The sequence below is a fragment of the Mobula birostris genome, chromosome 3, assembly GCF_030028105.1.
Source record: "Mobula birostris isolate sMobBir1 chromosome 3, sMobBir1.hap1, whole genome shotgun sequence".
Lineage (NCBI taxonomy): Eukaryota > Metazoa > Chordata > Chondrichthyes > Myliobatiformes > Myliobatidae > Mobula > Mobula birostris.
Window position 1 is genome coordinate 168,412,855 of NC_092372.1, and position 16,522 is coordinate 168,429,376.

General features: G+C 39.3%; 1 protein-coding gene across 2 annotated transcripts in view; it reads left to right on the forward strand.

Annotated features, from left to right (window-relative positions):
• Positions 1-16,522, forward strand: part of LOC140195408 (inactive phospholipase C-like protein 2) — a 230,596-nt gene that overhangs the window by 206,700 nt on the left and 7,374 nt on the right. The window contains exons 5-6 of one of the 2 annotated variants that reach the window (XM_072253650.1): positions 9,949-10,058; positions 12,146-12,464. In XM_072253650.1, the coding sequence (XP_072109751.1) occupies positions 9,949-10,058; positions 12,146-12,154 (119 nt within the window). In that variant the 3' untranslated portion in view covers positions 12,155-12,464. Of the gene's footprint in view, positions 1-9,948; positions 10,059-12,145; positions 12,465-16,522 lie in introns of those variants that run through there. The other variant, XM_072253649.1, reaches the window with a different exon arrangement.

Sequence of the window (16,522 nt, forward strand, 5' to 3'; positions counted from 1 at the left end):
AAAATAAACCATTGGTGCAAGGAAGTGATGCTGTAATTGTGTCATATGTTATTTAGGCCACAACCATACTTTTGCTCACTACATTGTAGGAAGGGCAGTGAGCCATGGGAGGATTATAATGAAGATTCAGTACAAAAAAAGGACATTCTACTGAGCCTGGGAGATATTGTAGACACGTTCAGTTATGAAGAATTCTAAGTGGTCAATCATTTTAGGTTGTTTTTACATGTTGATAAATTAGTATCAGAAGGTCATAAACCAGAATTATAGAATGAATTTCATACTAGGACTTATCAAATGAGAAGGGTCTTTAAATGTGTCTGTGCATCTCCCATACAAGGCCCACAAAGGCTTATTGATTGCATGCACACTTTCCCAGTCAAACTATCTTTCTGAAAAGAGAGAATTTTATTCTGTATCTCAAATTTTTGGGTAGCGACTTGTGAATTTTGTAGTTGCGAGTTCCCATTACCCGAACAGCCTTAACACAGAGATTGCCAATATTGCGGTGGGCATCATCAAATAGATGAGTAATATATCCGAAAATGGAGCAAGAAAGCACAAGAATCCTTATCCCCAAACCATACAAAAATGATATTGCTTGCAATATCCCTCATAATGAAGCCCCAGGTTTGAATGATTATTCCAGGAAATAAATCTGCAAATATTTTCTCTCTCTTTTCTATTCCTACTCCACTCCCATATTCCCTAATCACCCCATGCAAAAGATTGGAATGACTTGTTTTTGACCTGAAATGAATTACAACTGAGGCCACAATTGACACAAGCTTTAATAAAAGTTAGAGGAATAGATTAAATACTTGCAAAAGAAGAATACAATAAACATGTTAATGGGAAAGAAAAATAAATTAATTTAATTTAGATAGTTTCAACTGAAGAACTAGCATCAGTGCCAGACCAATGACCTAAAGCATTTCATTAATGCACAGTAACATTTATGATTCTGTAAGTCTGCAGGGATTGCAGTGTGAGGTAAATGCCTTCAGCGCCAAAGATATTGAAGGAAAATCAAACATAAAGAAGTCTAAACAAAATTAATTTATTGTGCTGTAATTGTAATTTAAATGTGGTCATAGTTTGTGTCCTTTACCAAGCTGTTGATTTCTTTATTCAAAGATTTAGAGTATGCTCTTCCAGCTTAACTTTCACTTTTCACTAGTGGAATATTTCTGATGCAGTCTTGGGTTTATGGAAGAAGCTTAATATAGAGGAAAGGATGAAATGCAAATGGAATATCAAAGAATGAACATAATTAAAAAGATCAAAATATAGGCTTATCAAAGGTTAATAAAAGTGCATAAGAACTTAATTTTCCACAGGAAGTGGAAAAATAACTGAATAGGTATCTTTACAAATATGTTTATTAATATCTGGTAAATTAAAATATAATGTAAAAGAAATTGTAAGTTTTTCAATAGCTATTTCATTAGTATGCTTAAGTGAAATAAAATACGCTGATTCTGATTTTTATGACTTTAGTCACAAGCCTACAATAAAGGCCTTTTGAAAATTCAAAGACAAAATATCATTCCATAATATATATTTTGTGCTACTGTCTTCAGACATTTCAATAAGGCTGCTCAAGCGTAACCTCTTTTAGAGTCTGTCTTATTACATCTTCATTTGTCATATATTTTTCTGTCACTTCTATGAATAAGGATTGTATTGTCTTCAGAGTTCAGATAATTATTCTGAATTTACTTCCTTAGCTTTCTTAAATATAGGAAATTTGTCTTCTGGCATGATTCCCTTTTTAAATAATTTTGTTTGCAAAATACAATAATGTTTCCTTTATCTCTTACCCATCTTCTTATGATATGTATGTCTCCTGTCTGCCTGGGCATTTTACGAGGAATGATTGATACGTTTGTGGCCTAAGGTAGAGAAATCAATTTTAGAAAACGTAGCACATTTATTTTTCAAGCAACACACACAAAATGCTAGTGAACGCAGCAGGCCAGGCAGCATCTAGAAGAAGAAGCACAGTAGATGTTTTGGGCCAACACCCTTCGTCAGGACTAACTGAAAGAAGAGATAGGATAGTAAAAGATTTGCAAGTGGGAGGGGAAGGGGGAGATCTGAAATGATAAGAGAAGACAGGAGGGGGAGAGATAGAGCTAAGAGCTGGAAAGTTGATTGGCAAAAGGGATACAAGGATGGAGAAGGGAAAGGATCATGGGACGGGAGGCCTAGGGAGAAAGGAAGGGGGAGGGGAGCACCAGAGGAAGATGGAGAGCAGGCAAGGAGAGAAAAAAAGGGGGAAATTAATTAATTAATAAGGGATGGGATAAGAATGGGAGGAGGGGCATTAACAGAAGTTAGAGAAGTCAGTGTTCATGCCATCAGGTTGGAGGCTACCCAGACGGAATATAAGGTGTTGTTCCTCCAGCCTGAGTGTGGCTTCATCTTGACAGTAAAGGAGGCCGTGGACTGACATATCAGAATGGGAATGGGACGTGGAATTAAAATGTGTGGCCACTGGGAGATCCTGTTTTCTCTGGCGGACAGAGCGTAGGTGTTCAGCAAAACAATCTCCCAGTCTGCGTCGGGTCTTGCCAATATATAGAAGACCACACCAGGAGCAACAGACGCAGTATATCACCCCAGCCGACTCACAGGTGAAGTGTCACCTCACCTGGAAGGACTGTCTGGGGCCCTGAATGGTGGTGAGGGAGGAAGTGTAACGGCATGTGTAGCACTTGTTCCGCTTTCAAGGATAAGTGCCGGGAGGGAGATCGGTGGGAAGGGATGGGGGGGACGAATGGACAAATGAATCGCGTAGGGAGGGATCCCTGCGGAAAGCGGGGGGGGGGGGGAGATGTGCTCGGTGGTGGGATCCCGTTGGAGGTGGCAGAAGTTATGGAGAATTATATGTTGGACCCGGAGGCTAGTGGGGTGGTAGGTGAGGACAAGGGGAACCCTATCCCTAGTGGGGTGGCAGGAGGATGGGGTGAGAGCAGATGTGCGTGAAATGGGAGAGATGCGTTTGAGAACAGAGTTGATGGTGGAGGAAGACATCTCCTTTGTCCTGGAATGAAAGGCCTCATCCTGAGAGCAGATGCGGCAGAGACAGAGGAATTGCAAGAAGGGGATGGCATTTTTGCAAAAGACAGGGTGGGTTGTTCAGGTAGCTGTGAGAGCCCAAAACGTTGACTGTGCTTCTTCCTATGGATGCTACCTGGCCTGCTGTGTTCCACCAGCATTTTGTGTGTGTTGCCTTAATTTCCAGCATCTGCAGATTTCCTCATGTTTACATTTATTTTTCAACATAGTCCCCTCCTACAGGTACACACTTAGTCCAGCGGTCGTGGAGCATACGGATCCCTTCATTGTAGAAGTGGTCCACAGCAGGGGTGATTGATAAGTTTGTGGCCTAAGGTAAAAGGAGATGAGTTATTAACTTCAAACTTTCTACATTATCATTCAAAGAGTTGAACTGCACATGCATGGAACAAGAGCATCTTGGACCTCCAGGTGGTCCACAGCATGGGTGATTGATAAGTTTGTGGCCTAAGGTAGAAGGAGATGAGTAATACAGCTCTTGTTACATGCAGATGCAGTTCTACTCTGAGTGAAAATGCAGTAAGTTTGAAGTTAATAACTCATTTCCTTCTACCTTAGGCCACAAACTTATCAATCACCCCTGCTGTGGACCACTTTCTGGAGGTCCAAGACACCGACTTCTACAAAGAAGGGATCCGTATGCTCCACGACCGCTGGGCTAAGTGTGTAAATGTAGGAAAAATAAATGTGCTAGGTTTTCTAAAATTGACCACGAACTTATCTATCACCCCTCGTATGTTAATATTTTATTGTCTCTACCTTAGATTAGTTTATCAATCATCTCCTCTATTCTTTAGATGTTTTCTTATGTCATGACTGCAACATTAATCATTCTGATACAGCAATATAGTCATCAATTAAAATTTCATCATTACTACTTATTGTGTGTCTGCCTTAGAGGTTTATCTTCTGTCATAATGTGGGGTATTTTATTGTTTCTGTTTATATTTTTTGATAAATTTAAGTTGCTGCTTGCTTGCCTGTTTTTTCTTACAATTTTCCTAACCCTTTTGAATTAAGTTTAGACATTCATAGAGACTACATTGTCAGTGGTGGCATGCATGGTTTTCATCAGTGGGTTCAAGTATCGTTCTTTCAGGTGGATGTATTTTGAAGATGAGCAAGACCTTATTTCTGATATCCTCTACAATATTTAACATTTAAATAATACCATTATAGTAAATCACTTTGGCCCTCTTCAATTGCCGTGTACCAGTTCTTACCAGGTGATATTGTTCTCTCTGCCTTGTGGTACCAGAGACCCAGGTTCAATCCTCATGTGCTGCCTGTATAGAGCTTGCATGTTCTCGCTGTGATTGTGTGGGTTTCCTCTAGGTGCTCTCCGCTTTCCTCACCGAAGAGGGTTTAAAAATTAACTGGCCACTCTAAATTGCCCCCAGTGTAGGTGAGAGGTAGAGTCTAGATGGGGGGGGGGAATTGATGAGAATACGAGAGAATTAAAAATGGGGTTGCTGTAGGATTAGTTTAAATAGGTAGTTGATAATTGGCATGGAATGTTTCTGTGTCTCTGTATAACAATGTCACTCTGTGACAGCAGTAACCACATTTAACAAAAAAACTTAATTAGCTGTAAAGCAACATTTGATACCCTCATTCGTAGAAAATGTGAAGAGGTATTTTCTTATCATTTATTATACTTCTCTATTTTCTTGGTTTCATTTTGTAATTTTCTAATTATTGTAATTGTTGGCTTTTTTTCTTGTTTTGTGTTACAATACGTATTCTTGGTCCATCTTTTTAATGCTTTCCACTGTTGTTTTTTTTCATCTTTTGTTCTAGCTTACTCTTCTCATTTCCAGTCTCATCCCTCAGACACAGCATTCCTTTGTTTATTATTTTGAACTTTGTCATATGTACATTCTTCATAATCTTTATTTCGATCCTTTGTTTCACTGTGAGCACTGTCACATATAATCCCCCCTCCTGTTACAACTTCTGTCTGTGTCTGTTTGATTCCCATTGCTAGATCCAGCAGTCTCACTGCTTGATCCTTGTCCAGTTAGAATCGACTTTTGTGTGCATTGTACAACAGCATTTCCTGCACCTTTTTTGCAGCCTTTTGTTATTGCTTCTCTGGAGTACTGTGTACTATTTCAGTCCTTATGTTTTAAAAAAGAATATATTAGGTTTGGAGGAAATCCAGAAGAGATTGACTTTGCTAATTCCTGGGATGTGAGTGTCATTCTAAGGCAATTGACTGGAAATAGTTCTATGAAATGTACAAGAATGAGTGGTGAACTTTATGAAGCATATAAAATCCTAAATGACAGGGAGACGTTGGAATAAGTGGGAAAGTCTCAAACTATGTACCTGACTATGGACATATGTACCAGAAAAGGGAATGGCCATTTAAAACTGAGGTGAGAGGAATTTCTTCTCACGGAAGGCAATGAATCTCTGGGATTCGCTGTAGGTATTTAAGAGAAGAAGGGTTTTTTGAAAGGTTGGGAAATTGAGGGCCCGTTAGACTGGCACAGAAGAAAAATTGAGGTCTGAGACAAATCAGTCATGATCCCGTTGTCTGGTGAGGCAGCTTGAGAGATGACTTGCTCCTGCTCCTTGCTTTCTGACTGTTTACCTTACCCTTTTTATTTCCACCTTTACTTCCTTCTCCTGTTTTCAAATGCATTAGTTTATCCAGATGCCTCCCTAAAATATTTAAAATCCCATGAATTGCCCAATTTAGCCTTGTTGATAGGAAATAATAAGTTGTGGAACCCACTCTGCAATACAGTCCCTTCATGTCACAGGCAGGTAGGATCCGGCAGCTAGAACAGTGGGAAAACAAGGACAGAAAACCATGACCTAACTGCAGTACCCTTGAAAACTATGTCCATTTCTGATATGGAAAGGAATGCTGAACATGCATAAGTCTGATCCTTAATATCAGAACTTTGATTCTTGAGAAAGCATTGTATTAAATAGGGTTCAACCCAAAATGAGGGTCTGAGAGCCCTATACGATATGGATGGATGGCTGGTTCTTTGCTTGCGAAGATCAGATCATCACTGTAGGATTTTTCCTCCCACCTGCGCTGTGTAGGTTTTTAGTGAGGATTGGTGCACGTAGACCAATTCCACTCTTTAGGCCAGGGACATTCCACAATGGCACAGTGAGCTGCCACGTCTGCGGTGACCACAGGGCTGTAGGTTGAGTAGCGGAGTTTTCCATCGCCTAGGCAGACCGACTGGCAAGGCTAATGAGTCCCATCTTCCTGGGTTTGCAATCAGAGTGTCCTTTTTCCTTGGCTGACTGCCAACCAAGGCTGCTGAGCTCAACCTGCCTGCCCAGTTATACTGCTAGACACTCATTTGTGCCATGACATAGCAAACTCAATAATAACAGGGATGCCATGTGAAGGCGTTGCTATGGGCACAGAGTGTAGGAGAGGCTATGGGAGTCTGCAGCGACCTCTACACCTGGAAAGGAGAGGCTATGGGAGACGCTTCATCTTCCTTTAGTGAGCAGGATGTCTAGCCCAGAAATTAACCGGCCCCTGTACAATATGAGCAAGAGGGAAAATACATATATCATAAGGAACAGCAGTTTTGTGATTATGTAGTGGATTTGAAAAGCAGGCATTAATTTTTTTTAAAAAACAGCAAATACTCAGCAAGTCCAGGTGTTTCTGTGATCTTTAGCCCTGATCATATCTCTAGCAGTGGCCCATTTGTAGCTTAGAGCTCACTCAAGTTGTTCCAAAGCATGGGAACCCCGTCGCACAGTTTGTAGAGCCATGGCCTCACAGTGCCATTTACTTGGAATCGACAGAAAGACGTGCAGGTTGGTGGGTTAATTGGCTACTGTAAGGTACCTCTAATATAAGTATCTGTGGGAAATTTTTGGGGACATGGGGAGAATACATTGAGCTGAGTGTTGGATTGGTGTCTGTGGGTGATAGTCAAGATCAAAGTGTCAGTTTCCACTGTCTATAACTCCATTGCCCCATGTGATTTGAAGCTGATCTGAAGTCCGACAGATTGAAAATAATCAAGCGGTATGTGGTGAGACCTCTCAATATGGAACATTTGGATAGGGGCCTGACACAGAAGTTATACGTCACAGATCACAGTGCCCCTGAGGTCAGAAATGCTGTAATTATTATCTCAGCTGCCTTTCTGCAAGACAGCCTGCAAGCCAGGCTGTCATATCAAAAATATGGCTGATATTTCCCTTGGAACTCAGTCTGCACCATCATCAGATCTATAGTCAAAGGTACTGTAAAAATTAGTTGTACTAGTAGGCAATATAACTTTTTATAAATACAGCTCTGTGGTGATAAAAGCAACACACATAAAAGTTGCTGGTGAACGCAGCAGGCCAGGCAGCATCTCTAGGAAGAGGTACAGTCGACGTTTCGGGCCGAGACCCTTCGTCAGGACTAACTGAAAGAAGAGCTAGTAAGAGATTTGAAAGTGGGAGGGGGAGGGGGAGATCCGAAATGATAGGAGAAGACAGGAGGGGGAGGGATGGAGCCAAGAGCTGGACAGTTGATTGGCAAAAGGGATATGAGAGGATCATGGGACAGGAGGCCCAGGGAGAAAGAAAAGCAGGGGGCGGGGAACCCAGAGGATGGGCAAGGGGTATAGTGAGAGGGACAGAGGGAGAAACAGGAGAGAGAGAGAAAAGGAATGTGTGTATATAAATAAATAACGGATGGGGTACGAGGGGGAGATAGGGCATTAGCGGAAGTTTGAGAAGTCAATGTTCATGCCATCAGTTTGGAGACTACCCAGATAGAGTATAAGGTGTTGTTCCTCCAACCTATGTGTGGCTTCATCTTTACAGTAGAGGATGCCATGGATAGACATATCAGAATGGGAATGGAACGTGGAATTAAGATGTGTGGCCACTGGGAGATCCTGCTTTCTCTGGTGGACAGAGCGTAGGTGTTCAGCAAAACGATCTCCCAGTCTGCGTCGGGTCTTGCCAATATATAGAAGGCCACATCGGGAGCACCGGATGCAGTATATCACCCCAGCTGACTCACAGGTGAAGTGTCGCCTCACCTGGAAGAACTGTCTGGGGCCCTGAATGGTGGTGAGGGAGGAAGTGTAAGGGCATGTGTAGCACTTGTTCCGCTTACAAGGATAAGTGCCAGGAGGGAGGTCGGTCTGTCCCCCTCACTATACCCCTTGCCTATCCTCTGGGTTTTTCCCCCCTCCCCCTTTTCTTTCTCCCTAGGCCTCCTGTCCTATGATCCTCTCATATGCCTTTTGCCAATCAACTGTCCAGCTCTTGGCTCCATCCCTTCCCCTCCTGTCTTCTCCTATCATTTTGGATCTCCCCCTCCTCCTCCCACTTCCAAATCTCTTACTAGTTCTTCTTTCAGTTAGTCCTGATGAAGGGTCTTGGTCCAAAATGTCGACTGTACCTCTTCCTAGAGATGCTGCCTGGCCTGCTGCGTTCACCAGCAACTTTTATGTGTGTTGCTTGAAATTCCAGCATCTGCAGATTTCCTCATGTTTGTGATGATAAAAGTTCTGATTAACTTTTCTATATATCGTAAGGTTGGCTTGGAGTTGGGTAGTGGGAGGGTGGGGTGGTAACTAACTTTATACGATTCTACTATGGGTGCTTTTCCTTAACCGTTATGAATTTGTTATGTTTGTTTTGCACTGAATAAACCTTTTTTTTTACTTTTTTTTGTTGCATTGTAGAAATTTATAAAAAATTTAATTAAAAAGAGTTTAGTTGTACATCGTACCCATTTTACAGTTAAGGGAGAATTCTGGTCAATTTTGCCTTCATTTCAATTTTGCTAACTCTAAACCTTTCTCGTTTCAAAAGTATTTTTCAGTGGATTGAAATTCTTGCTTTCTATTGCAGATGTGTAACAGTTCAGTTGGGCAGATAGTTCAGCAGTGTCAGATTTGCATCACTGTAAACTCTGCACCTGTGACACTGTGATTTAAGTAAATACCTTGTTATTTGATTTTTAATGTAACTCTATAATTCATTCATTTCTCAAGCTTTATCGCCTGCATAAAACCATAAGGCAGCTGTTTAACCCACCACTTCTGTGCTAGCCTTTTGATGAATTTTTCAAGTTTAGGTAATCTTTTAAGGATCTCATCCTTAATTCTTCAATTTAGGCATCTTGAAGTGGTCCAATAGTCCTTGTAAGTTTTTCGTGGAATTGTATTCGACCTGTTTCCTGCACCATTTATGTTCAATGTATTATTTCTGCTAGAAACTTTAAACTTCTTAAGGCTCATTTTGCAGACTTTACGTAAAATAATCCTAAATGCTTTAGTCAACATTTAGTAATGACTTCTACATTGATATAAAGACAGTAAGTATTCCCGAGGTGAAGTAAAGCTATCTTAAGTATTCATACCTTTTATAATTCTGTATCTCAGCGGAACTGTAGCAGCTCCATTTACATAATGTTACCTCAGTATAGCACTGAACAATCAGACTAGATTGATTGTTTGATTGGGCACGTACCTGTAACCTTATGACTGAGAGTTGAAAGTTCTATCACTGAGTCAAGCTAGGGCTTAATTAATAAGGTTTGGGAATAGACTTGAACTGAGTGGGAAGGCTGTACTAGGGAGCTGTGAAGGAGAAGTGAGCCCAGGATTTGTAGATAATTAGTATCTTAATCATTTATCTTTGAGAGTGTTTTGAACAGAGGATCACATGGATGAAGTACCATCTAGGATGGAATTGTCCATCGTTTTTGTAAAGATAAGCTTTAAAGGCAAAATATTGTTTCACAGTTTTCTCTCAAATCTGGCCATTCAGTACTGCTGAATGGCTCAAATTAATTTCTTGTATCATTCAGTGAGGTATGCTCATGTACTGTGCTTGGGAATAACAAATGTATATTACTTTCAGCCATGGAATTCCATGAAAATCTGAACAATATTGGGGTTAAAGAAGGCCTTAAAGGAAGAAAACTTCAGAAAGCTGTCGAGAGTTTTACATGGAACATCACAATTCTTAAGGTATTATCACCATTATCATTATTTTATTATAAAAGATGCTGATTGACGTTATAGGCATTGCCTGATAAATAATACATTTTCTCTAAGCAGGCAAATTAAATCATTAAAAAATTAAAGGAATTTTTAGTTTTATAAATAAAGTGACAAAATACAAATTTGATAAGATTATTTAGAATACATTTTGATATTGCTTATAGTATTTAAGGTGTTATTTTAATATAAACATGTTTTGAAGCCATTAAGAATATTCAGGACAAATTCATTAAGATAATGCCAGAAATGAAAAATTGTAGCTACAACCTGAGATATTAAATACTGGGACTCTTTCCAGTGGATGAAGTGTAGAGTTGATTTAATGGGAGTTTTCAGAATAATGAAGGACTTGATAGATTGAATAAGGATGGTTTCTATCCTTGAATTATGGAACATCTTTTAAAAATAATCAAAAGGATATATGTAAAAGCATACTTGAAGATGTAGTGAGATAGGTTTTGAATTGTTCTTTATAAGAAGCAATGCAAATACAATAGGCCAATGGCCTCCTACATTGAAAAAATTGTAGTTTTGTAGTCCAGACTGCAGGTAATTGAAGGCAAGAGACTAGATGATTGAAATACTAGACAGAGATGCAGATAATTGAAAATGTGATAACAGAAAGTTGTTTTTTTTTTACAAGTTAAAATTTGCAGATGTTTGGTAATCAATAAAAAGTTAATTTTACAATTAGCAATTTGAGTAAATCATAAATGTCAGTGAAATGTTTGACTTTGGATTCAAATTTGAAAATATGGTCATGAAAGTGAATGTGATAACCATTTATCTGTTGATATGCCTGAAACCAATTATATGAAAGTAGTCTCCAGTTTAGAAAAGGTTGAATACAACTTATTACTTAATTTAGCAATTACATTTAATTTAATATTACTGATTATCTCTTGATTTGAACTGTAATCTGTAAGGGAAAAAATTGGCAATGCACATGCAAACATTTGTTACTAAGAAAGCATCTAGTAATTAAAAACAAGTTTGATGTAGTAAGGATTCATGAACTGCATTGGAACTTCATAACAGCAGAATGAATGCCATTTGTGATCTTGGAAATGTGTTTTTTCCCCAGCTAATCAGCAGTCACCCTAATGAATATGTGTTCAGTTTCTTACCTACATCTTTGAATTATGCCCTTTGTCTGTTGTGAAGAACAAATACAGAGTTAAAAATAAATGCTCATATGAGGCAAAAGATTTTTATTTGTGTTGTATCAGTATCATTCATAGAATATAACATTCTTCAAAACCAATCTTTACTTTCTTTACTACCTGTACTATTATCAGTTGTTATACTTTTATTACATTTCATTCCATCTTAATTTCTTGAGCAGTTTCTGTAAGGCCTAGGTTATTTTAACATCTGTGCACTATCTCTAACTCAGCAGCAGCCCTCACTCCCTTTTACAAGGAATGCACTGATGTAAGAATGTGAATGGTTATAGAAAGTTCAATATTATAAGTAGGTATAACATTAAATCTTGTAGTATTCATCAACCTTTCCTTGACTGCTGTGGAGAAGCTATGAGCATGCAGCTCATTGCCAGATGTGTTCAGGAGTCAAACCTGCATTCCTCCCACTCTAGCTAGGAGATAATTTTGCAAAATCTTGCTACTTGCAGCAGTGATGCTTGGCTGACTGGATAGTATAGGATTCACTTATACTCTAACGTCCATTTTCTCTCTGCACACTCAATACCGCAGATATTGTTCATGAGCTCAATATTCTCACACTCCTTTTGTGGATCATATAGCCTACTGTTACTTATTGACAGTTCCCTTCATCAGTCACGTCACACTTTATTTGTCTATATTAACATTTACCACTTGTAATCTGAATTCATTTAACCCTCCTTATCTAAAGTAAATGGAAAAATAAGTATTTATGGAACAACTAACATGATCTCAGAGCATTCCAAACACTTTATAGGCAACAAAATTCTTCATCAAGTGTAGTTACTTCTGTAATGAATGAAGCTTGATAATTATTGACCTTTGGGAACACAGCAATGAAGTAATTGATCAGCTACTCTTGTCTTACAGGCTGGCTAAGTGATAGATGTTTCCCAAGACAGTGGATGAACCCTGGAATTGATCCCTGAGTCAATCTGACAATTACTCTCCTCTATTCTGACAAGGCTTCATGTTTAAAAAAAGAGTGTATATAAATTAACAGTGATCTGCAATAATAATATCTAGACAAGTTTGAAAAGTAAGATTGATGTTTCTTAAGTGGAGGGGAAGATGAGAGGAAGGAAGTCAACTGGTATTCTGATTGACAGCTAACTATCCTTTCTTTTATCTCTCTGTCTTTTAATGTATTATTGATAAAACTGCCACTGATGTTCAGGCAAGTCGATTTATTTTAAGATTGATGAATTGAAATATCAGCAAGTGAAAACCATTTAAAATACAGTTTCTTTTAAATGATTTGATGTTGCTGATAAATTGCACTGTACTGGTTCATTTCATTGCACAGTAGTTATGTGATAGTACAGTTTTACTCCATCTGATAGATTTTTGATGTGTGGGAAATTGTGAAGTAATTGCAGTGCCAATCTTCATAATTGAAAGAGCTTAATACAGTACTACAGCCTAAAGATCCTTTGGCATATAAAAGAGACAGGTGAAATAGTGTTGAGTCAATAAATAATTTCTTCAGTGGCTCTCTATTGCAGTGGAGTCAGAGGAAGGGTACAGAAGGGTCACAGATGTAGATTTGGGGAAATCATTTGAGTGGAGAAAAGCTTGGAATGGAAGTTAGAGCATCAGTCAACTGCATGTTGGAGATCTAGAGTTGTATTTTTAAGTCAAAGTAGACCTACCCAAAATCAGTTTCCTGGGAACAGAAGAAAGCCCCACATATACTCTGACGGTTCTCCTCTTAATAATGGCCTGTTTAGGTGCCTCTGTTCATCTGATAGTCTGGAAGGAAAAGATCCTGAGAAACATCTTTTCTTGACACACATAAATGTTGCACTCTGCAATATATTTCCAGGCTGATCATCCATTTCAAATCCAGTCAGATCAGATATGAAAATGATCAAATGTGCTCTTTAGCCCTGTTGGATAAGATGCAGACAAGATGCCAAGGATATCCTTCCACCTGTTCTTTGAAATAATTTGAGATATCTTACACCTGAAAGGATAGACTTTAACATCTCATTCCAAAGAGAAAACTTCCAGCTTTGCAGCATTCTCTGCCTACTGCACCTGCCTGACAGCATAGGCTTTTGGGTTTAAGTCCCTGGAGTGAGATTTATCCCCCAGCCTTCTGACAGTAGCGTGTCGTCCCCATTGCCTCTGGTGCTTTGGTTTTCTACCAAATTTAAAAGATGTGCAAGTTAGTAGGTTAATGGGACACTATATGTTGTTCTGAGTGTGTAAAGGAGTGGTAGAGTTAGTAGAAGATGGGGAAGATAAAATAGATTAGAATAGAATAAGTGTAAAAATAAGTGCTTGGTGCCTGGCATAGACTTGGTGCACTGAATAGCCTGTTTCGTTCCTTTACCTATGACTCTCAAGTACGCTGAAATTAAGTCTCCTTTTGGTTTGGCTCTATCAGCTCCTTACAAAGAGTACATATTATGATAGTGCTAGGGTAGAGATATAGTGCTATGCCTTAGCATATTCTAAAGTGTAAAGGCCAAGAAATTTTGCTGCATGGTGTAATGTTTAAATGACCTCCAAATGTGACCAGATGCAATGTACAATCATAGCCCACTGTACATATGACATGTATTTGCACTGAGGTCAGTTGGGATTTGTTGTGCCATCAATTGGTATTTAATGCATGATTGATGCCAAATAGAATTAAGGATACAGAAGCAAATAGACCTGAGGGTATGTGTGCACAAGTAATTGAAAATGGCAGGGCTAGTTGAGAAAGCTGTTAAATATTATGAGCCTAATCATAGAGTACAAACGTAGATGTGTAATGCTGAATCTGAGTAAAACACTGGTGTAGTCTCAACTGGAATGTTGTGTGCAATTCTAGCTGCTATATTGTAGAGAGGATGTGAAGGATTCAGAAAAATTTTACAAGAATGGTTTTGGGGATGAGGGACCATAGTTACAAAGATGGATCAAAGATCTGGAACTGTAATTTTGGAGAATGCTGAGGAGAAATTTGATATAAGTGTATAAAATGATGAGGGTTTTGTATAGAGTGGATAGTGGGAAACTGACTGTGTTTGTGAAGGGATTGGGGACTAGAGTATAGACGGATAGGAACAAAGTACAGAGCAAAGGAATTGACAGAGACATGAGGAAGAACAGTTTTGCAGCATGCCTTTAGAATTTGGAATGCAGGTTATGCTATGGTCTTCAAGAGGGAATAGACAGTAAAGAAATATTTGTAAGGCCACAGAGAGATGGTCGATTTATGAAACTAGCCAGCCAGCATGGACATGAAGCGATTGATCTCCTCTGGTGCCCCAACCATTCACTGACGACCTTTTCCTTTACAGTATGTACCCGATTTTCAAATGGCACATGCAGCAGAAGCAGGTCTGATCCAGAGAGTTGCAGCCTGCTTCTACTTTACTGTTGGGATATTCAGGAGTGAAGAATCTTTGAACATGAGTTGATCTTTGCTAAAATATGTTACCATTCTCTATAATGGCTCTCAGTGATTTTTGTATCCCCAACACCCATCACCCATGCATTCACACCCATACCCTGAGATAGGTTTGATCTCTCTTCAGATTACACTATAGCTCCTCATAACACTCTCTCCATCCCTCATTCCAACAAACTTTCATTGGTTCATTCCCACTGATCATCCTGATCCCATTCCTTCTCCACTCTTATTTTCTCCAGTATCCTTGATAATTCCAGCAACCCAGCCTCCTTCCCAGTTTTCCCCACCCTATTCCAATCTGCTCTTATTCTGTGATCTTCTCAATCCCTCTGATGTCTTCATCATCATCCTCCATCACTCACCCGAACCTCTTCCTGGTTCACATGGTTCACTTCATATTCCCAGTGGTCTCCTCCCTTCCCCTGTACTTCTCACTGGACCCCCACAACCTTCTCAAACAGCCTCTCTCCTATCCCCTCTCCCCCCTCGCCCTCATTCCTTTCCCATAGTTATGGTACTCCCTTGACCTCCCATTCCTAAGGTCTTGTCTCAAATCCTCTGAATTAATTTACCATGATCTTTCTTCACTGATTTCCACATATTGTCAAACAAGCTGCATTATGCATCATGTGAGTAAGTGATCAACTCATCTTAATATGTGAAAACAGCACTCGTTCCCAGACCAAAGAATATTTTGATATCACTGTGGTTATTGTGCTACAAGACTTTTACACTTTCTACTTATTGTGTTTCCCCAGTTCTTTTCATGCAGAAGGATCAGAGACTGTGGTTATTGTACTACAAGACTTTTACGTTTTCTATTTATTGTGTTTCCCCCAGTTCTTTTCATGCAGAGAGTTAGAAGCTATTCACCTGCCTTTAATTATTACAACTCATTTTCTTAAAATTTCGAGACAAATCCATTACACTTTTGCCTTGCGGTAATAAACCTGTCACAATTAAAGACAATGGCTTAGAAATTTTTGATGCACTAGTGCCAAAACACAAAGAAAAATCACAGAATGGGGATATGCTTCTTTATGAAGTTACCATTGTGTATTGCTTCATGTTAACTTCCAGCCTGCACTCTTCGTGGTGGCATCTGCTTGTGAGACATCCGCTGATTCCCCAGAAAGTGCAAGAGACAGTGATAAGGGGTGGGAGAGCACTCAAAGCCTGCAACCGGGGTGACCCATGCACCCATGGTCAGCGGAACCCAGTGAGTCCACAAGTTGAGGACTTGGCAAATCATGTTTACTCATTCATGGGCCTCCATTTTTACAGCAGCTTGGTGAGACTGATCTATTTACTGAGGAAAGTTCCATGGGGAGGATTGTTTGGTGATAGTAATAATGTTTCAGTGGGGGCACTTTAAAACATATATATTTCACTCAGTTCAGCATAAAGTACTCCTCACTTTTTTTGAGTTACATTAATTATAAAGGTTGCAGTTCATGACTTCTTGACTCAATGTATGTCATTAAAAACTTCAATGAATTATGCTCATGGTATCACCTGGGAACAATATACCGCTGGAATTAGCAAGATCTGTGCCAAAAAGTGTGTGGTTTACCTACATAAAATGGGCACAAGCAAGTCCTGTTTCCAGCTGAATATCTTCTAAAATTCAAAACAATTTAGTTACTTTTCAAATAAGAAAGGACATCCCCAAGTAATAAGGATGTAATTCTACTTCTGAATGCCTGGTAGAAATCACTTTATAAAAAACCACGGATGGTTATTTAATTAGCGAGCTTAAGGTAGAGGAATCCTTAGGAGACAGTAATCATCATATGATGGAACTCACCCTGCAGTTTGAGAGGGAGGAATTTGAGCGT